Source organism: Echinops telfairi, unplaced genomic scaffold, assembly GCF_000313985.2.
Source record: "Echinops telfairi isolate 266 unplaced genomic scaffold, ASM31398v2 ScPeMD7_7424;HRSCAF=8462, whole genome shotgun sequence".
Taxonomy (NCBI): Eukaryota; Metazoa; Chordata; class Mammalia; order Afrosoricida; family Tenrecidae; genus Echinops; species Echinops telfairi.
Genome location: NW_022111324.1, coordinates 78829957 through 78853078, shown reverse-complemented (window position 1 = coordinate 78853078; position 23122 = coordinate 78829957). Strand labels below are relative to the sequence as shown.

Below are 23122 nucleotides of genomic sequence, written 5' to 3'. Positions count from 1 at the left end.
CAAAGACTTATTGTTGCAGCAGGGCACCTCTGTGGATGTTAAGTGGAGCTTTTAAACACTTGTCTGAGCAGGTCAGAGGCTGGACTGACTCGAGCGGCCCGAGTCTGCTACAAGTTAGGAATAGCAAGCAAGTGGAGAATCGAGAATCCCCTTGTTTAAAAGCAGAAGCCCACCTGCACAGATTACTTAGCGCACAAACTACTCCCACTATTCTCCATGACTACATTCCCCTGGGTGAGAAACCGTTAAATACTCTAGGAAATGTTCCCTTCAGGAGCAAGAAGCCAACCACAGCTGTCCTTCAGAGGCAACTGGCCACAACTGAACTTCAGGCATGTGCAGGAGATACGACCTTGTCCTCTCACTGCCCAGAACAATGGAATCAAATAATCGAAAATTGCCATGACTGCATCACCTGGTGCTGCAAAATGGTATCATTTGCAAAGTGAAGGGTCTGAGGTCACATCCATGCAAGACGCAGCACAGCACCTCCTGAATAACGCATGACTCCTTATGAATGTGTAGTTCTTGCCCCAAGTTCTTACAAATAGAATTTGTAAATGTTTACAAGTGTAACTTTTTTGTTCTCAACTTTCCCAAAACGTCACCGTGTATGAGCAGTGTCTTTTGCTGAGAAGAAATTCTCAGTGGTTCCTTGCTAACAAAACATAAATCTGCCCGTGCCTGCTTTTAACAATCACAGTGTTGTCTCTCTCTATTGTTATCAAAGACAGGCAAGGACCTTTCCAGTCTGTAGGCACCCCCAAAGGGGGTGCCCCTACTTGGTAACAAGTCTAAGAGGTCAAGGAGCAGCAAGAGGCTGCCAGAAGGCATGGCTAAGAAGAGGCGGTTCAGATCCTGAGTGAGTTTTTCCTGATCACGAACCGTAACCTGTTACTTACCTAATAAAGCTCATAATTATAAGTATTGTTTGAGAGTTCTGTGTGACCACTGCAATAAATTATCGAACTCCACAGAGGCACTAGCGAGTGCTGAGCGGCAAGGCTGGTGTCCGAGGGGTAAAGAATTGGACTGTGGAGGATATCTGATCTACGATGCCTCGGTGAAATCCGTTTCAGGTTGCTGACTGTGACGCTCCTTCTCCATTGTGAAATCAGAGGTGGTCACATTCCACTGCTGAATGAGTTTTTACAGAATACACACAGCAAAAAATGCACCATTTCAAGGGCTTTCACATGTACACTTAATGACAGTGATTACACTTAAACAGGTCCAGTAGATTCCTTTGGAAGCCACTGTTTTGTGGAATCTTGTTTGGGAAGGCATCTTAATGAAAATGAGACAGGCATATCTCGAAGAGAACTATGTACTGATTGGACAGAACTGTTTGAACAGTCTTTTTGGAATAAAGCTGTTCATGTGTGAACTAGAGAGACTGCAATATTTTTTGACTTAACCATCACAAGCACATTAAAATTTGAGTACTGATATAGAAAGAGACTAATATGAATTTTAAAATTTGATTTCTGAAACAAATTTTAAAATTTGATTTATGGAGTACAAATTCAATAAATGTTACTGGAGTTATTAGGTTTTGATAAAAACAAAAACAAAATATGTGGATTAAAGATCAAACCATTAAGAGCAAAATGTGAAAACCTTTGGAATACTGGATAGAAAAATCTCTTTATGACCTGAGTGGGGAAGAAATTTCTCTTCAATTAAGTCACATAAGAACAAACTGTAGAGGAAAAGATTTTACCACATCTGAAAATATTTAAGCTGTGCAGTTAAAAGACACCACTATGATGTAAAAAGATAGGTGACTGAAATAGAAACAACAGAATTAATATATAAAATATACAATCAACTTCTAAAAAGTTAATTTAAAATGTAATTAATCTCAGAGGAATTATGGGCAATAAATACTGTCCTAAGTAAGCAACCCACTATGAGGTCTCTCAGGACTCAGCATATAATCATATGAAATAGTTTATTGTGCCAGCCTGGCTGATAAATACAAGTGGGATTAACTGAAGGGCAGAGAGATAAATGGTTTGGTGAGTCTCGCCTTTCTTGTCTCTCGCTCTTTGATCATCGGGCCAGTGTGCGGCTGCCTTGCTTGTCCTGTGTCTCAATTTAAAGGCTACACTACCCGTGGGACCCCTAGCCTGTGGACTGTGTAAGTTGAGGTCCCTTTAAGACATCTCTGGAGCTGGGGGCTGGCAGTTGGTGACCTGGCTGGCAGTTGGTGACCTGCCTTCTGATTGGCTGCTGTGCTGACATAGCCTAGCTCTCTCTATAAATAGAGGAAGATCTGGCAGCAGATCGGACTGGAAGGACTGCTAGTCTCTCACTTCTCTCTCACGGCAGTGAATTGAATTGAGCCATTTGTAGTGCTTTATAATTTAACTGTTTCTTTCTTGTATTATATATTTAACTGTATATGATTTAACAGTTCATTTCTTTTTATATATCTACTTATCTTTATAAATAAATATATTAAATTATCAGCAGTTTGGTTTTATCTCTCGAGAGAACCCTAACACATCATACTTACAGCTATGATTTACTATAGTGAAAAGATACAAAGCAAATTGTACAAAGAAGAAAGAGACATAGGACAATATTCAGAGAAAACTAGACATACGCTATTGCTTCTGCCTTCTTCTTCTAACATGTAAGACAAAAGGTGTGTATCCCAAAGGAATCAGGGAATACTCTCAATTCTTCTAGCAACGAGCTATGAAACACATGTGAAACTGTCTTCTAACAGGGAAGGTCCATGGTCTAAATGCTCAAGGTTTTTCTTGGGATCTGGTCACATAGGCACTAAAAAGCTAGACTCTCAGAAGGCCATGTAGTAGTTAGCAATAAACCGTGCTGTTTGCACAGTTCAGCTGTGAGTCACTTTTACCAGTTCTAAGAATAGTGAGAATCTGTCATAACCAATGTCCCTCCTACTAACCAAGAGCCAACCACCACGTAAGCAAGCCTTTCTAAGGACAGTAGTCATGTACCTATTGTGTTAACTCATTTTTGCATATAAACCAATTTATTTTTTGAACACTGGCAAGTAAAAGGAAAGACTCAAGTATTTATCCTCCTTTCCTCTAAAGATTATGAGGCGGCACCAAAAAGTGTGTAGTAAAATTGGAATTAAAAGATAATGGAGTTATCTCCCACACTTTCTGACCCAAACCATATTCACTGCCACTGAGTCAATGCTGACTCACAGCAACTCTATAGACAGGGTAGAATTGCCCCTGCAGGTGTCCGAGATTGTTTACTGGAGTAGAAAGTCCCGACTTTCTCCCACGGAGCTGGCCAATGGTTTGAACTGCTGACCTGGCGAACTGCAGCACAACACATAACTACGTTGTAGCACTTCCTGAAGCCCTCATGTATATCTTAAGATAAGCTAGCTTATGAGTTTTCTTGAAGTCTTGATTCATATACGCTATTACAAAATTATGAAACAATCAAGGAAACTCGAACATTGTACATTTGGATAATAATAAGGAATTAATGTTACAAAATAACCTGGTATTCAAATGGTGTGTGGTGATGTCTGATCTTCTCTACCTTCACAAGGAGGGGAAAGAGAACCATCAGTATTAATCATGCCAGGCTGACTCCTAGGCGGATGTCAGCAGTGTTTCTACCCTCTAACCTTTTCCAAGTCTGATACCAACCATCTCACCAATGACACTATTTCTCTGCTAGGATCAGTAATTCATTGGAATAGCCACAGAGAACTCAGATAATACATTTATGGAGTTTATTGTGGAAGTTCAGGCTACAACTCAAGATCAGAAACAACTGGGATACAATTCTTCAATTAGGACAGCCTCTTCTCAGCCACATCCATAGGCAGGCCCTTCTCTGGAAAGGCTGGTGGATTTAACATGCGTAACCTAACCCACCACACCACCAGGGCTCCTGGAGAATAGTCACAGATAACACACAAGTGACTGTGATTGTTTCAAGCAGACCTCTAATACCATTAACATTGGAGTTTCATATAATTTACAGGTATTAGCATATATTTAAAAATCTCCTCCCCACGCACTTAAAAATGTAAAAAACATTTTCAGTTTGAAGACCATGCAATCATAGGTGGAGGGGGCTCCCGTGGGCTCACAGACTAGCATTTTATCTACCCTGTAGAAGAGGAAGCACCTCACATGACGACGGCATGATGTTAAATGATGATTTTCCGGAAGTTTAGCACATGCTGAACAAGAAAGCATGTGCCAATAATCAACTATAATTAGATAGGATTTTGCCTGTTTGCAAATGATTACATATATACACTTCTGAACAATGCTGTCACTGATGTAAACTTGCTGTCAGGTGTCACAGAAGTAATGTTGACTTACACAGACCCCTTCGACAGAGTAGAGCTGCCTCATGGGGACTTCTTGCTAATAAATATTTACAAAAGCAAGTCATGTAGCTTTCTTGTGTGAAGCCACTGCGTGGGCTTGAACTGCCGGCCTTGGGTAGCAGCCAAGTGTTTAACCAGTGTGCCAATAGGGCTCTTTAGGCTTACTAGGCAAGTTTAAAAACTTCTTATTGTGATTTGCGCGAAAGTTCAGAGAGCATATCAGACTTCCATTTAACAAGACATACACATATTGTTGTATGCCACTGACGACAATCCCTCATCTCACTTCCTGCATGTCTCCATTTGCCCTTCTGTATGCCCTCTGAACTTGGTCTTTGGGAAACTACTACTCTTTTTAATCTTGAATGGTTGGTTGTTCTAACCTCCCTGCTGTTACTGTTGATTTTAGAGGCAAATTGATTTTTGGACTAAGAATTGACCCATAGGGCTGAGTTCAGTTTCCAGTTATAAGGGGATTAAAGATTAAGGGCCAAGGTCTTAGGGATTCCAATGACAAGACTCTTTTCTAATTAGTGAGTTTTGTTCCATACTTCTCTTCTACCATATTCAGAACCTTTACTGTGATCCCTTTCAGGAGACATTAGTGACAGCTTAATATCATATAGTTCTTTAGGAGCCCTAGTGGCATAGCGCTGGGGTGCTCACCTCAAGATCAGCAGTTCAAAACTACCAGCTGCTCCAAGGGAGAAAGATGAGGCTTTCTACTCCCACAAAGTTACAGTCTCAGAAACCCAAGGGGCAGTTCTAACCTATTTAGGGTCACTGTGAGTCAGAATCAACTCGAGAGCAGTGAGGGGATTTTTGTTCTTGTTTTCACGTAGCTTGAAGGCAGAGGTTAGGTGGTTTATTACTTCTCTGGACTAACTTTTTTTCTATGCAACTTTAAGTTTCTTCATTCTTTGCTCTGATAGAATATTCCACCTTATTTAGTTACTTCACTAAGGCAGGATGCAGACTATTTTCTTTGTAGGGTATATTATGCCAAACGACCTCAGTGTTCTCTGAAAACAGGATCCTGAGCCCCAGGTCCACCCAGTGACCTATTACCTCATGGTTTTCATAACTTTGCCCCTGCATGCTCTACTATACTCTGAGTAGCAAATGTAAATACCTATGTGGAATTATCCTGTCAAACCTAAGTATATCCATGGGTGCAGTTCCATTTGCTTTCCCATACCTATTCACTTACATGCCTATGCATGTATCTACTTGTAGATTAGTCATTACTGTTATTACAAGATAGTGTATGTAACCATTATTTCCCACGGTTGCATTTAACGCTTGTGTTCCTCCCAGTCCTCCCTTGATCATTTTGTGCTGACCTCATTATGGTATGTGGCTGTACCCTCCACCCAAGTTAGCATACTCAAATGTCTACCCTCTAGACCCTGCTTTACCAACTTCCTTTTCGTCCTGGGTAACCACAAAAACGTTTCCTTCTGTGAAAAATTTTTGACTCTTAGAAATTTGTCCTTTAGTGATTAAGAAATTTCACTCAGCATAATTTCCTCCAGGTCCATCCACATTATGGATTAAGCTTATCTCACAAATTCCTAAGTAATACCGAGATACTGCTAATCCACCACTGCATTTGAAAGCCATGTTGCACAAGTTGAGGGAAGTAAAAAGGGTCAGGCATTTGTGGTGCAGCAAGTTACTTGATAAGCTTCTTTTAGCTAGTCTTTGTAACTCTTACCAGAATGACTGGGTAGGACCATGCAAATAGGGTATATGAATCTCTAACGTGGAAAGTTGGTCAGTTTTGTTACCCCACTTTAAAATGAGCCACCTCAAAAGCAGGAGTGGAGGGCTCTCACTACTATCAAGAAAGGAGCACAGGAGCATGTTATTTGGGCCCCGAGATCACTGCATGCTCAGTCTCCTCTGTTCAGGAAACAGGGCTGTGACCCTAGGGAAGTGGTGAAGAAGTGTGGGAGTAAAGCCAACAGCACCAAGAGTGCGAGATTGGCCTAAGGGTCAAGAAAGCTGACTATATTCAGGCAGGAGCCTCGCTTGCAGAATAGGTTGTCTCTAGGCACTTAATTGGGGGAACCAGATTTGGTGACCCAGAGCTAGAGCTGAGCATCCTCTGGCTGATGATGATGGCAGAGTGGAATGCCCTTTGGGTATTTATTGGTAGCACTAAAAGAGCTGGGCAGAGGCCAAGGTGCTACAGGGCCGAGAGGCTGAGTCATGCCTGCAGGAATGACTGAGAAAATGGTGTCCTGACTGAAGAATTATATCCTGAGCATTTCTGATCCTGAATTGTAACTTGTTAACTTCCCTAATAAACCCCTTAATACAAGGTATTGTCTATGAATTCTGTGTATCAAACCTAGCAAGTAAGTAGAGAGCCTGGGGAAGGACAACTGGTATCAGATTTGGTAAAGAAGGATGGAGGATGGAGGCGTGTCTGACTTCCTGGTAGGAATCAGCCATGGACTGATGCTGAATTTGATGCCCTATTTCCCTGTGAAGCCAGAGATCAGACGCTGCCTCCAAGCCATTCTTACAGTACCTATGATGCCAGCATAGGTCTTTGGAAACCTTGATACTGTCACCGCAACCATCTACTAGGAGTCAGAAAGCAGACAAGCTGTTTGATTAAGCACTGTTTTTATACCTTTTGATTCCTTTCCCTATTTTCTTTTTTAGTCCAGTTTTGCTCTCTTTTATTTGGGATTCAAGAACTGAGAAGGCAAATGCATGCCTGTGTATACAGGTTACAAAATAAAATTTCGAGATACTAGACTCGTTAATAAGTAAAAGCTGGGGGGAAAAATCAGGGTGGACTCTAAAATTTAGCAAAAGCGAATCTTAGTGGTTTACAAGTATCGTAGGTGTTTCTTTTTTCTTTCTTAAGTGAAAGTTTCAAGCTATTTTTGAAAAAAAGTGAAGAAACACAATACTAAATTTTACATACTGTAAAAAAATCCGGGTGAAAAAAGTTAAGACTGAATATAGCAGTATAAGTAATACACTTCCGTATTTAGTTGCCATCAATTAATATCCAGTATTTATTTGCAAAACATTTAGGATGAAATTTAATTTACCTCTGATAAAGCTGAAGAAAAGTGATTGCAGTTTTTGTGCATCAAATGATATGCATTGCCTTTGTATTCTTTTCCCAGTTCTTCTACAATTTTTTCTATATCATCTTCTAGGAAGTCCGTACTTCCTAAAACAACAGCTTCTCTTAAAAAAACAAAGGAAAAAAGAGAACAATGCTGTGTGAGCGTTGAGCATTTATAATTATGTTTCAAAGAATATTAAAATTGCTTAACAAAGCAGGGTTAATGTAATAAGTAAAGGAGATACATTTTTCCACTTCAATTAGTTTCGTTTCTGCTTTGTTGAGGGCAGTGTGCGAAGGAAAAGTCCTTAAGCACACTACTGGTAACATCAGTTAGTTTCACAACGGTTACAGTATTTTGGTCACATTAACAGACAGTCAGACCTATGATGCAAATATCCCAGCTTAACCATGCTCATTATCAAGGGACTGGCCATCATTCTGTTAGAAATAACATTTTTAAGTTATCTGCTTCTGTGCAGCAGGAAGCTGAAATGGTCAGATTGGACTAATTTCTTTTTAAAGCATTATCAAAGAAACAAAGAACATGAAAACTACCTTGGAAACGTAACAGGCATTATTCAATAAAAAGTGGAAGCTTAGTTAGATACAAGTTAGGTATACAAGGACACAGAAAGTACTGAGAAAATAATTTTCTCTAGTAGTCTAGCTAAAAAGACCTAAGAAGTGAATTCAGGATAGAGTTACAGTACTCCAGTGTGCAATTTCAGTGGTATAATAAGAGAACCAGGGACTAAAATGTTAAAAATCGGTAGCTCTCTACTGAATTCAATTGTATAACCGTACCTTTAATTTTTCACAACAGTTTTTAAAAAAAAATTAATTATTTTATCGGTGCGGGGCTCTTATAGCTCTTAAAACAATCCATACAGCAATTGTATCAAGCACATTGTTCATATGTTGCCATCATTTTCAAAACATTTTCTTTCTACTTGAGCCCATGGTATCAGCTCCTTTTCTTTCCCTCCTTGCCCCATCCTCATGAACCCTTGATACATCATACATTATTGTTATTTCCATATCTTACACCATCCCGTCTTCCTTCACCCACGTTTCTGTTGTTCTGTCCTGCGTGAGGGAGCGTGGTTGGGGGTGGGGTGGGTGTCACATCATTGCGATCGGTTCCCTTTCTCCCTCTTCTCCCCCTACTTCCCCCCTACTCTCATATCACTACTCCCATTACAATTCCTGGGGGCTTATCTGTACTGGATTCCATGTGTTGAGCGCTCTTATCTGTACCAGTGTACATGCTCTAGTCTAGCTGGGTTTGTAAGGTAGAACTGGGGTCATGATAGTGGGGTGGGGGTGGAGAAGCATTAAAGAACTAGAGGAAAGTTGTATGTTTCATTGGTGCTATATTGCACTTTAGCGGACTCGCCCTTTCCTTGTGACCCTTCTGTGAGGGGAGATGTCCAATTATCTACAGATGGGCTTTGGGTCTCCACTCTGAGCCCACTCATTCGCATGGCTGTGATTGTATGGGGTCTTCTGATGCCTGATATCTGATCCTGTTGACATCTCATGATCACACAGACTGGTGTGCTTGTTCCATGTGGGCTTTGTTGCTTCCCTGCTAGATGGTTGCTTAACTTCAAGCGTTTAAGACCCCAGATGTTACATCTTTTGATAGCCGGGTACCATCAGCTTTCTTCACCAAATTGCTTATGCACCTATTTTTTTCTTCAGTGATCACGTCAGGAAAGTGAGCATCACAGAGTGACATGGCAGGTTCTTAATGATTATTACCCCAAAAGTTCCTTTAAACCTTGTTCAAACTAAGATTGTATAGATCAATTTGGATTTAAATCTTAATTAAGAAAATATGATTATTAGTATTCATCTTCTGGGTGTTATTTTCTACTGATAAAGTTTCAAAAGACCCTCAGATCTACACACTTTAGGTTTGCTTATAGTTGTACCATGACATTGGCAGACTATAATAAAACTTTCCTCCTCCTCCCTCTAAATAGGAGTGTTGGAAGGGGAAGAGAGCCTTATAAAACAAGTCTTCTGGAGAAGGTAAAACACTTTAAAAGCACACAAACCACCGTATAACAGGGTCTTGAATGAAAGCAACAGACCAGATTATTTCAATCACTTTATTTGGCTGATGCTTATCTTTATAAAATAACAAGCTTAATTTTAAAATAAATTTTGATTTTAAAATACAGTGTCAGCAACAAAAACAGCATTTACAAAGCATTTCAACTTGCTGTAATATTTAAAAAAACTAAAGGATTAATGTTATATGCCTGAAAATAAGCTTTAGCATCTTAGTGCAATAGAAATTCTCCACCCTACTTACTTAAATTTAAATGTTTCTCCTAGTTCAGAAGCATTTCCTGGGGAAATTTCAAATATTCCAGAAAAAGGGTAAGGGTGGCCACCATAAGCAAATTCTGAAACGAGAAACTCATGATTTTTAGTATGTAACGTACACTTCCAACACAATGCCAATTAGCTTTACTAAATGAGGACAATAATATCACCTAAATAGGATTCCGTTTACAAAAATGTGCTCCCAAACTTCTCATTTCCCTGTTCCTGGTATAAAACAATGAGGCAAAAGACCTGAAAGTCAAATCCTGAAAGAGCCTCCAAGGTAATCTTGACAGCCCTACATTCTCTATGGTCACACTGCCAACAGGCGGGTGAGTGGCACATAGAGGCGAATGCAGTCTCTCTGCAGACCTACGTCAAATTAGGTAGGTGGTCACTGTTCAAGTTATAGTGATCTAATGTCAAACTCAAACTTTACTGGGGAAAATTACCTAAGAGCAGTTGAGCTTTTGTGGTTTCTGAGATGAAGAGTCTTGAATTATCTTTGGAATTCATTAGCAAACACAGTGAAATGAACTACATTTCCTTCACTCCAGAAAAAGGGAGCTTCTAAATGAATATACTCATATACAGTCACCCACATACAGACCCTCTGTCCCACCTAGCCAATCTTTTCAGCAAGGAGGGAACTTACTGGTGGTAAGGATTCGAAGGCTCTGGGAAGGCATGGGTTCACTAAACACTCTCAAACAGAACAAAAATGGAGAAAGCTTCCAAGTCAGGAAGAATGAAAATTCTGGCCCTAATCCTGGCACCTCACTGATACGTAGAAGTGGCTAAGAAGAATGGGCAGTTATAAAGAATTCAAACATTCAATTAACCTCATCACCTAAGATTTATTAAGCATAGAATAAGACAGCAAAAATAAGGCAGATAAGTTTAGGAGGCGCGGCTACCACAGATGCCAGAACCACCGCTAGATTCCAGGCACGCAGAATCATCAGCGAGCCAATTGCTGCTGCTACTGCTTATGGCTTAGACAACAAGGTTGGTGCTGAAAGACATGTACTGCTTTCTGACTTAGGAGGTGGCATTTCTGATTTGTCAGTCCTCCCTATGTCAGATAAGGTCTTCGAGGTATAATCTGTAGATCGAGGCACCCATTTAGGTGGAAAATGTTTATGAGTAAACTGTCGACCATTTTACTGCTGAGTTCAAGCACAAGCATAAAAAAGACATCCGTGAGGATGAGAGCTGTACTTTGCCTACAAACTGCTTTAACATGTGGAGTGTGTACACTCTCTTTCAATACTCAGCTAATACTGAGATTCTCTATAGGAGGCAATCGACTTCTATACCTCCATTACTCATGCCTGATGTGAAGACCTGAATGATGCCTTTTCAGTGGCATTCTGACCCGGTGGAAACAAGCCTCCAGGTCAGACAAGTCCCAGATCAATAACATGACATTCTTTTGGTGGGTGCCTCTACCTGAATTTCCAAGACTCAGAAACTTTTCTTCAATGGAAAAGAATTAAACAAGAGCATCAACCTATTGGGATTGTTGCTTTCAGTACGGCTGTCCAGGCAGCCATCTTACTGGGAGACAGATCTGAAAATATTCGAGATTTGCTGCCCTTCGATGTCACTCCTTTTTCTCTTTGTATTGAAGCTGCTGGAGGAGTCATACATGTTCTCATCAAGTATAGTATTACCATTCTTACTGTGGTAGTTATATAATCTCGTGTTAACTTGAAGGTATAAGAGTGAAGGCGTGGAGTTTAGCTTGTCAATCAGGTCAGCCTGTTAACGCCTCCTTGTGGGCGTGGCTTCTCATAAGGAGGGTCCTGGGAATCTCCCCTTTCTCTCTGCTTCACCCTTGCTGTTGATGAGCCACATGGAGATTTGCCAGAGCAACGCTGAGACCTGTGAGAGCCCTGTAATATTTTCACTGCCACTGGATCCACAAGACTTTGCACCCACCAGCCTGTGATGCTACTGCATTCTGCATCTGCATTGTTGCACATGACTGCACTGAATCTGAAGAGGGACTTATGGACTACCATTGCAGTTATGGACTTGATCTGGACTGGGCCGGGATGTTTGCTTGATATAGAATTACTTCTTTAACACAAAGCTCTCTTACACATACATGTATCACTGAATTCGATTCTTTAGCCAACTCAGCCTAATACACCTACCAAGAATGCACAGAACTTCACAACCGACGCTGACAACCAGCCCAGTGTACCGATTCAGTTTATGAAGGTGAATGTGCCATGAGGACAACAACCTGGTTGGCAAGTTTGAGCTCACTGGCCTACCTCTTCTTGCACCCTGTGGTGTTCAGTGTTCATCAGATTGAAGTGCCTTTTGATATTGATGTTATTGGCATTCACAATGTCTCTGTTGTAAAGATAACATGATTGCCATAATTAATGACAAAGGTCACTTGAGTAAAGAAGATTCTGAATATATGGCCCAGGAGCTGAGAAGTAAAAAAGCAGAAGTTGAGAAATAGTGGGATAAGACTTCCTTTGAATCTTATGTATTTAGCATGAAAGTACCAGTTGGAAGTTGAAATGCTTCAAGGCAAGATCAACAATGAAGACAAACAGAATATTCTTGGTACGTGTAACGAAATTATCAAGTGGCCTGGTAAGAATCGGGTGGCAGAAGAGCCTTTGATCATCAGCAGGAAGAGCTGGCGGAAATCTGCACCCACTGTTAGCAAGTTGTACTAGAGTGCTGGAGGCACGCCGGGAGGAAAGCTTGAGGGGCTTCCCTTTTGGACCCACCATTGAAGAGGAGGATTAGGCCAATAAATGAGAATAGATGCTTCGCATTGTTCCACAGGAAGATTTTGAAGGACCCACATTTATAGCACATTGAGTAGCAAATTTTAAAAGGTTTAAGTTGCTATACCAAATTTCTGGGTATTCTCAATCCTTGAGGATGGAATATGTACACAGGGAAAAGAAGTAAAGTACTTACATAATTAGTAATGTATTATAAGTGCAAAATGCAATGTGTTAAAATATAGCTGTATTTTTAAAAAAAGGTTATAGAGTCATGGCTTTTTCCCCCTTCCTTAAAAGAGGGGGGGGGGGGGGCTGTGTATACATACCTCTTCCATATACTTCAATTCCTGAATGGAAAACTCCAATTCCAATGGATGAGGTGTATTCGTTCATCCAGTACTAAGAGAAAAAAAGGAGGAAAGGACTCAGAATACCTGCTCAATTATAACTCCCCAAATTTCACTGTCATTTCACCATTTTCAAACCCATTTCTTGGTATTTTTCATTACTGCTCTGAAACTCCAATGGTAATGGAGAGCACCTATCTCTGATTTTGCTTATACCACACCTATTTGGAATGCTGTTCTTGGTCTAAATGAATGTCTCAATTAGTATACAAACATAGTACTAAGGGTTTGGAGTATAAGCCATAAAATCTAAACTGGGTTAGATACTGGGGGGAAAATTTTTATTTAACCCAAGCATGATACACAGGTTAGAGCAATTTTCTTATTCTCTGGGAAAGATATTAGCACAAGTGGTTCTTTAGTATCAAATAGAATTTTCCTCAGCGAGAAAAGTGACCTTTTGGTAGGGTGTGTGTGTATGTTGTGTGTGTGTAAGGAATACAGAAGGAAGATAAAGCACACAGGCAATGGAATTATGGAAGATAATTAAAGGATAAAATTAATATAATTAAACCTAGAAGAAAGTAAACTAGTTAACAGTTCATAAAACACATAGGTAACACAATAGTGTTACAAATCTATTAGATTTCTCCTGGGTTGGGAGGTAAAAAAACCCTATTGCAAAGCAGTCTATTCTGACTTATCAAACCCAATATAGAGTTTGTATGGCTGTAAATATTTTTTTTTAATTAAATAATTTTATTGGGGGCTTGTACAACTCTTATCACAATCTACACAAGCATCCATTGTGTCAAGCACTCCTGTTTCCCTCATCATTCTCAAAACATTTGCTTTCCATTTGAGCTCCAGGTATCTGCTCATTTTTCCCCTCCCCCATGAGCCCTTGATAATTTATACATTATTATTATTTTGTCATATCTCACACCATCCGATGTCCCCCCCTTGTCCCACTTCTCTGTCTGTCCCTCAGGAAGGAGGTTATATGTAGATCCTTGTAATCTGTTCCCCCCCTTCTCCCCAACCTTCTCTCTACCCTCCCGGTATCGCCATTTTCACCACCGGTCATGAGGGGATCATCTGTCCTGGATTCCTTTGTGTTTCCAGTTCCTATCTGTACCAGTGTATATCCTCCGGGCCAGCGGATTTGTAAAGTAGGATTGGGAACATGATTTTGGGGGGGAGGGAGAGAAAGCACTAAAAACTAGAGGAAAGTTGTGTCTCATCATTGCTACACTGCACTCTGACTGGCCCTTCTCCTCCCTGTGACCCCTCTGTAAGAGGATGTCCAGTTGCCAAGGCTGTAAATCTTAACAGGAACAGATAGCATCATCGTTCTCCCCCAGAGTAGCGGGTGGGTTTGAAGTGTTGACCTTGCGCAGTCCAATGTTTGTAACCCTGCTAGAGTTCCTTTCTCCTAAATTAGAGGGTGGATAATTTCTTTTTATTTTTTCTAAGTCTATTCAAGTCTTAATCTAGGTTCTAAACCCTTAACCAGTCTTCCCAAGGTTCAAACTTCCTCAGGCATGGAAAAATGCACATTCTCATACATGGCTGAAGGAAGTATTAATGGGCAAGGTGCCTTTCTCCTAAAGTTTACCTGGAACAAAATTTAAGCAGTAATCAACATGAAACATCAACAGATATTGGACATAAACATTGACACATTTTTATTATATTAAACTATATACTGCTGTTGCTGTGTGCTCTCCAATGCATTCGGACTCCAGAGTAACCCCAAAGCGGGGCAGCAGCAGACCTGTCCCACAGGGTTTCTACGGTTGCCATCTTTGTAAGAGCAGATCACCAGGCCTCTTTTGCTCAAAGAACTTCTGGGATGAGCTGTCAACCTGAGCACTTTGTACAACAGGGATCTCTCCATACTTTACATAAATGAGACCAGACGTAGTAACACAGGGAGGAAAAAGCCCCAGTCATACAGTCAAGATCAGTATGACAATACACATACACACACAAACACACACACACAGCCTTGCTATCTGAATCTTTTAGGCTCTTGAGTTTGGACAGACAGAATTTGGATGGCAAGTCGGAAAAGTAAAGGAAACTTCATTGGAATCAATATGACTTGTTCATAGTGCTCTTAGTGTAATGATTGTGAAATTATTTTCTATATTTTACAAGACAGAACAAACGAGTAAGTGTGCTTATGCTGTCGAGTCCCAGCGTTAACAATGGGTGAGGAAAAAGTGAGGAAAAGCCCTGTGGTACTGGATCGTAATTGCAGGCCTTTGTGTGAATTCAAGATTTAAAAAAGAAAAAATATAGTTCTCCCCACTGGAGTAGAAGCAATTAACATACTAATTGTCCAGAGGGTTAAGCACTGGGCTGCTAACAGTAAGGTTAACAGTTCAAACACACCAGTCGCTCACTGTGAAAAACATGAAAGCCCTAAGTAGTACACTCTGTGCCTACAGGGTCATTTTGAGTGGGAATTGACTTGATAGCAGTGAATTTGTTATTTGCTCCCTCAATATACTCTCTAGTAAAAGGACTCCTTGGAGATCTAGCTGATTCCAGGTGGTAAGTATAAAAGAATGGAGACATGAAAAAATTGGACAAGATTTGGACACTTTGAACATAAAAAACCCAACCAAACCAAAACAATGGACAAACAGTAATGGATTGTAGAAAATGGAATAATGATCAAATAAAAAACCCCCAAAACCTTTGAGTTTATAGCAATACTAAGTGGGGGGGGGGGAATATTTCCCAGAATGGCAGCTAATAAATACATACACGATGGCAGTTTAGATAATCATCATTTTGCAGCCCCCAGTTGATTTAAGCAAGGATCACCAATGGGTGCTGTAATGGAGTACATATTCACATGGTCTCAAAGTATCACCCCATATTTTACCCACTGCCAGCTACTTCACTCCAACTCATAGAGACCCCATATAGAATTTCTGAGGCTTCGTGAATCTTTATACGGGCAGATAAGCTCATCTTTCTTGCTCAGAAAGCTGGAGGGTTTGAGCCACGGGTCTTGTGGTTAGCAGTCGAACACTTAAACCACAGTGCAACTGCTTCCCCTGAATTACAAGGGTAAACGATAGCTTTGACAATGAAAATAATGAGAGAGAAAGTAAATCTAATAGATCAAACTGAGTACCATCAATGGTTGGAAATATGAAATATAAATCTCAGGAAATAGATAAATCTGCATTGCAGGGCTTTCTATAAGGAAAGTTGTCTCGTCTCAAAAATGCCAATGTCATGAGTTCAGAAAAAGAAATAAAGAAAAAAGGCCAAGAAGAGCGGCTTTATTTTAAGAAGCAACGAAAAGGCAATGAGTGAAATGACTGCTTTTGGACTTTTCACAAGGCACAGAGAACGTTATTGGGACAACTGGAAAAAAATCAAAGATTATGGACTATATGCTTGATATTCCTATACTAATTTAAAGTTTCTTGGGTGGGTGCAAAATAGAACTATGGTTAGGCCGAGATGGTATTGGGAAACATGCTGAAATATTTAGAGATGATATGAGTACTGCTTGTAATATATTTTCTAATGCGCACAGGAGTGGGTGTGAGGAAGCAAATGTGGCAAAATGTTAGCAACTGGTGAATTTAGGTAAAGGGTTTGTATAAATTATACTCTTCTTTCAAATCTTTTCAAGGTTAAAAAAAATCCACAGTAAACAATTACAGAGGAACTCTGTACAGGGAACTACAGAGGATGGGTTAGTCCTTGTTTTCTTACACCCGAAAAGACAGAGGAAAAAATATCATCATAAGTGATTTTTTTTCTTTTCTTTTTTCCCTAACCCTAATCCTAACCCATCATAAGTGATTAACCTGCAAAAAAAATTCTGCTGGTCTTTTTCCACTCAGTGATTTCAATGGCAGCCAACTTGTAGGAATTAAATTGCTTTTTCAATTGAGAAACCCCATTGTCTGTTCTGTTTGCAACCAATAATTTGGTCTGTATATTGCTGATTTTCTTAGCAACAGCAAAACAAGTGTTTTTGTTCTGGAAGAAGACAGCTCTATTTAAAGTAGTCTTTTCTCTTTTTACAGCATGAGCTCCAACTCCTCCCAAAGATAACATTTATTTAACTTAACATGCCATGTCATTTAATTTTCACAATACCCATCTCTTTTAGTTGATCAGTAAACAGCCCTCTGGAAGTACTTTATAATAAATTTCCATAATTTAAATCCAAATGTTTTACTAGAACACAGAAAAGGTTTCCATGAAAATAAGGCTTATAATGACTTTTGACCAAAGGGTTAAGAAAACAGGATAAGGATATACTTGTTAGAATGAGAATTCTAAATTCAAAATTCTTATTCTTTCTCCTGTGAGAAAAGAAAATACTTTCTTCTATGTTTATGGGGTCTATGGTTGCAGCTGTATTTTGCTTAAGTAGTTGTGTTAGGAAGGGTTCTCTACAGAAACAAAACCAGACACACACACACACACACACACACACACACACAGTGAGAAGGAATGTAACAGCTAATTGGTCCACACAGCAGTACAGAGGGTTCAGTTTAACTTTCTTCCATGGAACAGTTAATATACTGAAGCCCCAACTCATGTGGGCTGTGGCTGCTGGGTTCAAGGTCAAGAAAGCAGGCAGCCGAGTCTTCCCTTGGACAAGGCAAGCAGTCTACCCACAGGCAGCAAACAGCAGGGTGGCTCACCAACAGTCAGTAGCTCGGGAGTTTAGCGAAACAGGCCCCGATAGGATATCAAACTCAAGCAATGCAAGGCGATAGGCTCTACCAGCCTCAAGCTTGAGTGATGTACATACCAGCAGCGTGGTGAAGCAGGTCTCAAAGGAGCCACTAGCTCTAGTGACAAGATACATGGATTGGCTTGGCCCACAGGTAGTGTAGATCACAGGTTAAAGCAGAGAACTAGCTAAAGCAGCAGCACGGTGGTCCAGTCACCAGAAGTAAGAGAGAGGGGTAGGGACCTTGAAGAACCATTTACCTCTCTGACCTCCAATCAAACTGCGACCTGATTAATCCCACATGTTCCTATTGGCCTGGTTGGCACAATAAACCTACCTATCACAGTGGTACACTTCTTCATTCTGATGTTGCCTTATATTCAAGATTTTACATTCTTAAAAAAGGAGGCGAGGGGATGTTTTGGCACATTTTAAGAAGTGGAGAATGGGAAAAGAGAGAAGCTTAAAATAAGAAATGTACTATCTAAGAATTTAGCTAGTCCTTTGGAGTTCACGTGACTGAGTTCAACCATATATAATGGGCTCAAACAACACAACGATGACGAGGATGGCACAGGACCAGGCAACACTTCCTTCTCTTGTACCAGGGCCATTATGAGTCAGACCCAAGCCTATGTACCTAATGACAATGCCATACTCGTAGGAGTTTTGACCTACCCCTGTATCACGATGGCAAAGGAATGAAGCTGGACAGTGACTATGAAAGAGCCTCTTTTTACAGGGAGTGACATGATGAAAATGTTTGAAAATTGACTGTGGTGATTGTTGCACAACTCTGAGGATACTGAAACTCACTAAATTTTTCTACACTCTCAAGTGGGTAAATTGTATGCTATGAGAGTTATATTTCAATAAAGTTGCTTTTTAAAATGTGCTATAAAATAGAAGCAAAGGATCTAATAAATAGCACCAAATGGCAGAAAGGTATAGTGTTCATATCAATTTTAATAAGAATGAAAATAAAATCTATAAAGTATGGGTGTGAAACTCTTAGCCAAAAAGAAAAAGTTGAAACACCAGCAGGCCAAAAACATTAAAAAAAAATTCTTAATGATACAAAAGAAGGTCCAATTAGATTCTACAACTTAATCCCAATTAAAGATCTTGAAATGGGTTACTTAAAGTCAAGAACTGCATTCTGAATTTCAGCCAGCTGTCTTGGAAAATGTGCTTTCAGTTACAAAGGAAGCAGGATATATAAAGGTAACACATCACGCAAAGCAGAAAAACACCGCTAAGCATTTCTAATTTGGTCAGCTGTGGCCTCTTCCTGTATGTACGAACACCAGTGCACCAGGGAGGTTGGTGGGTTTGAAATGCTGACATTGCTGTGAGCAGTCCAATGCTTACCTGACAGCGCCAGCAGGGTTCACACTGGTTTTAGTTGGGGTTTATTTGGTACAGTCAATAAGACATAGCGATAAGAACCCAACCAAAAATAAAACCAGCTGTTGAACTAGATATGATTAAACTTAGAAGACTTCTGCTGGATGTTGTTAGGTGCCATCGAGTCAGCTCTGACCCAGAGACAGTATGCCCAATAGAAGGAAACACTGCATGCACACCCCCGCACCATTCTCAGGGGTCCCTCTACGTCGTGGGCTCACTGATGCAGCCGCTGGGTCAATCCATTTCATTGAGGACTTTCCTTTTCTCGGTCCCCACCCCCCACCCTGCTTTAACTAAACATGATGTCTTTCCTCCAGGGACTGGTCTTTCCTGACAGCATGGGCACCGTATGTTAGACAAAAGGCTTGCTGTCCCTGCCTCTAAGGAACACTCTGGCCTTACTTCTTCCAACACAGATCAGTTTGGTCTTTTAGCAGTGCCTGGTACTTTCAATAGTCTTCTCCAGCACAATTCAAATGCATCGATTCCTCTATGGTCTTTCTTATTCAATGTCCAACTTTCACATGCATATGAGACTGCCATGGCTTGGGTAAGGCACACCTTAGTCCTCAAAGAAACATGCTTGTTCTTCAATAGTCTAAAGGGGTCTTGTGCAGCAGTTTTACCTAATGAAATGTCTTTTGATCTCTTGACTGCAGGTTCCATGAGCACTGATTGTGGATATAAGCAAAACCGAATCTTTGACACACTTTAACTTTCTCTCCATTTATCATGTTACCTATTGGTCCATTATGTGAGGATTCTGGTCTTTTTTAATTTATTAATAAATCATTTTATTGGGGCCCTTACAGCTCTTATAACAATCCATATATCCACTGTATCAAAATCATTTGTACATATGTTGCCATCATCATTTAAAAAATATTTTCTTTCTGCTTGAGCCCTTGGTATTAGTTTCTCTTTTTTCCCTCCCACCCTCCACCTCATGAACCCCTGATAATTTATAATTATTATTTTCATATCTCACACCGGCCACTGTGTCCACCACCTTTCCGTTTGTCCTCCTGGGTGCGTGTGTGTGTTACATGTTGATCATTGTAGATGGTTCCGTTTCCCCCCCATCTTCCCCTTACCCTCATGGTTTCGTTACTCCCCTTGCTACTCCTAAGGGGTTTAATCTTAATCTGTCCTGGATTCTGTGTCGAGAGCTCTTCTCTTTACCAGTGTACATGTTCCAGTCTAGCCGGATTTCTAAGATAGAACTGTGGTCATGATAGTGGGGGTGGCAGCGAGGAGGGGGAAGCATTAAAGAACTAGAGGGATGTGTGTGTTCCCTTGGTGCTATGCTGCACCTTGGCTGACTTGCTTCTTCCTTGTGACCCTTCTGTGAGGGGATGTCCAAATCTAGACAGATAGGCTTGGGTCTCTTCTCTGACCCCCATCATTTGCATCAATATATTTGTTTGTTTGGGGTCTTCTGATGCCTGATACCTGATCCCATTGACACCTCATGATCACACAGGCTGGTGTGCTTCTTCCATGTGTGCTTGCTATTTCTCTGCTAGATGGCTGCTTGTTTAACTTCAAACCTTTAAGACACCCCCCCCCCCACTTTATCTTTTAATAGCCAGAACCATCAGCTTTCTTCACTACATTTGCTATGCACCCATTGTCTTCAGTGATAGTGTAGGGAAGGTAAGCACCACAGAATGCCAGGTTATTAGAACAAAGTGTTCTTACCTTGAGGGAGTACTTGAGACCCATCCCTATTAATATATATATTTACATATGTGCATGCCTGTATTTGTACCTCTACACGTCTTTTACCTCCTGCTTCTTTCCTCTATTTTTTTTTTTAACTTTCCTTCTGTCCCACTATCATTTTCGCGCTTCATTCAACTCTCAGTACTTTCTCTTAGCTACATTGCATTTGATCAACCCCACCAGGCATTCTACCCAGTCCTCACCATTGATTTTTACATCTCTTATTGATCCCCTGTCTCTGGGTTTGTTGGCTCCCCACTCCCTTTCTCCACGTCTCTCTCTCCTATGTACCCCCGGAGACATTGGCCCTGTTGTTTTCTCTTTGGGATTGGTTGTCCTGCCTGTTATATGGATAGACATGATTTTGGTCTCTTGACATTGAGTTGTAATCCTCACTGAAGGCTGCAATCCCTGATCTTCATCAGCAAGTGCTTCAATTCCTCTTCAATTTCAGCAAGCAAGGCTGTGTCATCTGCATGTTACAGGTTGTTACTAAGCCTTCTTCCAATCCGGATGCCCCACTCTTCTTAATACAAGCCAGCCTTCTCTGATGATTTGCTCAGCATACAGAATGAATAAGTATAGTGAGAGGATACAACCTATTGCACACTTTTCTTAATTTTAAACCATTCCCCAGTTTTGTTTCCATTACTTCCTCTTGATGCATGTATACGTTCTGCATGAACACAACAAAGTGTTCAGGAATTCCCATGCTTTTCAAGGTTATCTATAGTTCGTTAGGATCCACACAGTGGAATGCCTGGGCCTAGTCAATAAAAAGGTCAAGTACAGCCTCGTGTTGCTTGTCTTAGCCCTGACTCTTTTTTAAAAAAAATCATTTTATTGGGGGCTCGTATAGCTCTTATCACCATCCATCCATCCATCCATCCATCCATCCATCCATCCATCCATCCATCCATCCGTGTCTAGCACATTCTGACTCTTTCTTTCAATGCCGCTCTTCCATAGACACATGTGTTAACTGAACCAGTATGGATGATTTAGGTCTCTATCTGCCACTGACAGAAAGTTAAACCCAAAACCCCACATTCAATGTGACCTGATAGGACAGAGAACTGCCCCCTAGAGTTTTGAAGACTGTAATCTTTATGGACGTGGACTGCCATATCTTTCTCCTGTGGAGCAGCTGGGGGTTGAACTGCTGATCTTTGTGGTTAACAGCCAGTGATACTTAACCATCAACCATACCACCTAGGTCAGCGGCCAAGTAGAAGGCTAAATAAAGCACACAAAAGCCATTGCTGGTGCTCAGTAGCATGTTTCTATTTCACACTTTTGAAAAAAGGCAAAACAAAGAAACAAACAAAAAGCCCCAAACCCCACCAAACTCACTGCCATCAAGTTGATATTGACTCACAGCAACCCTATCGCAGTAATGAACACAGAGGAACATACATATGAATTGATACAGGATGACAAGTTTGAAGCGGCTATAGGGGTGCATGACAATCATTTACAGTAACTACTCTGTCTATGGGGATGAAAAGAAGAGTAAGATACTGCGACTGCCCTCAAGTTCACTGTAGAGTGAGGGATTTACTGAATGAAACCAACAGGTGAAAGAGCAACAAGTCAGATCAAATGTGGATTGAAATGTGATCATTATTTCCTTTCTAGTTAGTTTTTTAAAAGCAATAAACTTCTAGGAGCCCCGGTACAATGGTTAGATACTTGGCTGTTAACTGAGAGGCTGGCAGTGTGCACTCATCCAGCAACTCTGTAGGTGAATATTTTGGACATTTGTATTATACCCATGCCAACGCTGTAAGGCAGTTCAACTGTCACATGGGGTAACTGAGCTGAAACCAGCTCTCCATCACCTAACTGCCTATATGCAGATGGAAGGAGTGAGAGAAAGAGATATATGAGTAAATTAAAAACGACACACTTGAAAGCATGGCATCAAATGGTGAATGGCAGAAGTATTTTACTAATTCGCCGGAAGCTTAGAAGGGAGACATTGTAGCATACTCATGTGCTACCTGGAATGAAGCAGTAAAGGGGGAGCAAACTGAGGAGGCAGAAGAAAAAGCGTTTTTTGCATAGTTTAAGAAACAGTGCAGTGTAGGGCTGGACATCAGCTTGGGGCCGGGGCAGACAGCTCCTTATGTGTTATAAGGGGTAAGGTACTATACAGGGTGGAACTGGTGTTAGGATGAGAAATTTTCCTTCTAATTGCTTCTCATCAGTTGATAGCAAAAGCTGATGAAACTATGAAATATTGTAGTTGTCTTAGAAAGTGGGAAAGGCAACAGAGCCAGAGAGCATTTAGTGTCCTCCTGCAGTTTGTGGTCACAATTTTAAAGTAAGAGTAGTCAGCATGACTTTTCCAGCACATTCAGCAAC

At 40.7% G+C, this 23122-nt stretch overlaps 1 protein-coding gene and 1 pseudogene across 1 annotated transcript in view; one reads left to right on the top strand and one right to left on the bottom strand.

Moving 5' to 3' along the window:
- Window positions 1-23122, bottom strand: part of DESI2 (desumoylating isopeptidase 2) — a 48098-nt gene that overhangs the window by 10469 nt on the left and 14507 nt on the right. Inside the window, exons 2-4 of the mRNA XM_004699957.4 lie at window positions 12874-12946; window positions 9772-9865; window positions 7426-7567 (exon numbers count right to left, since the gene is read on the bottom strand). Coding sequence (XP_004700014.1) covers window positions 7426-7567; window positions 9772-9865; window positions 12874-12946 — 309 coding nt within the window. The remainder of the gene's footprint in view (window positions 1-7425; window positions 7568-9771; window positions 9866-12873; window positions 12947-23122) is intronic.
- LOC115872340 lies at window positions 10473-12490 on the top strand (annotated as a pseudogene).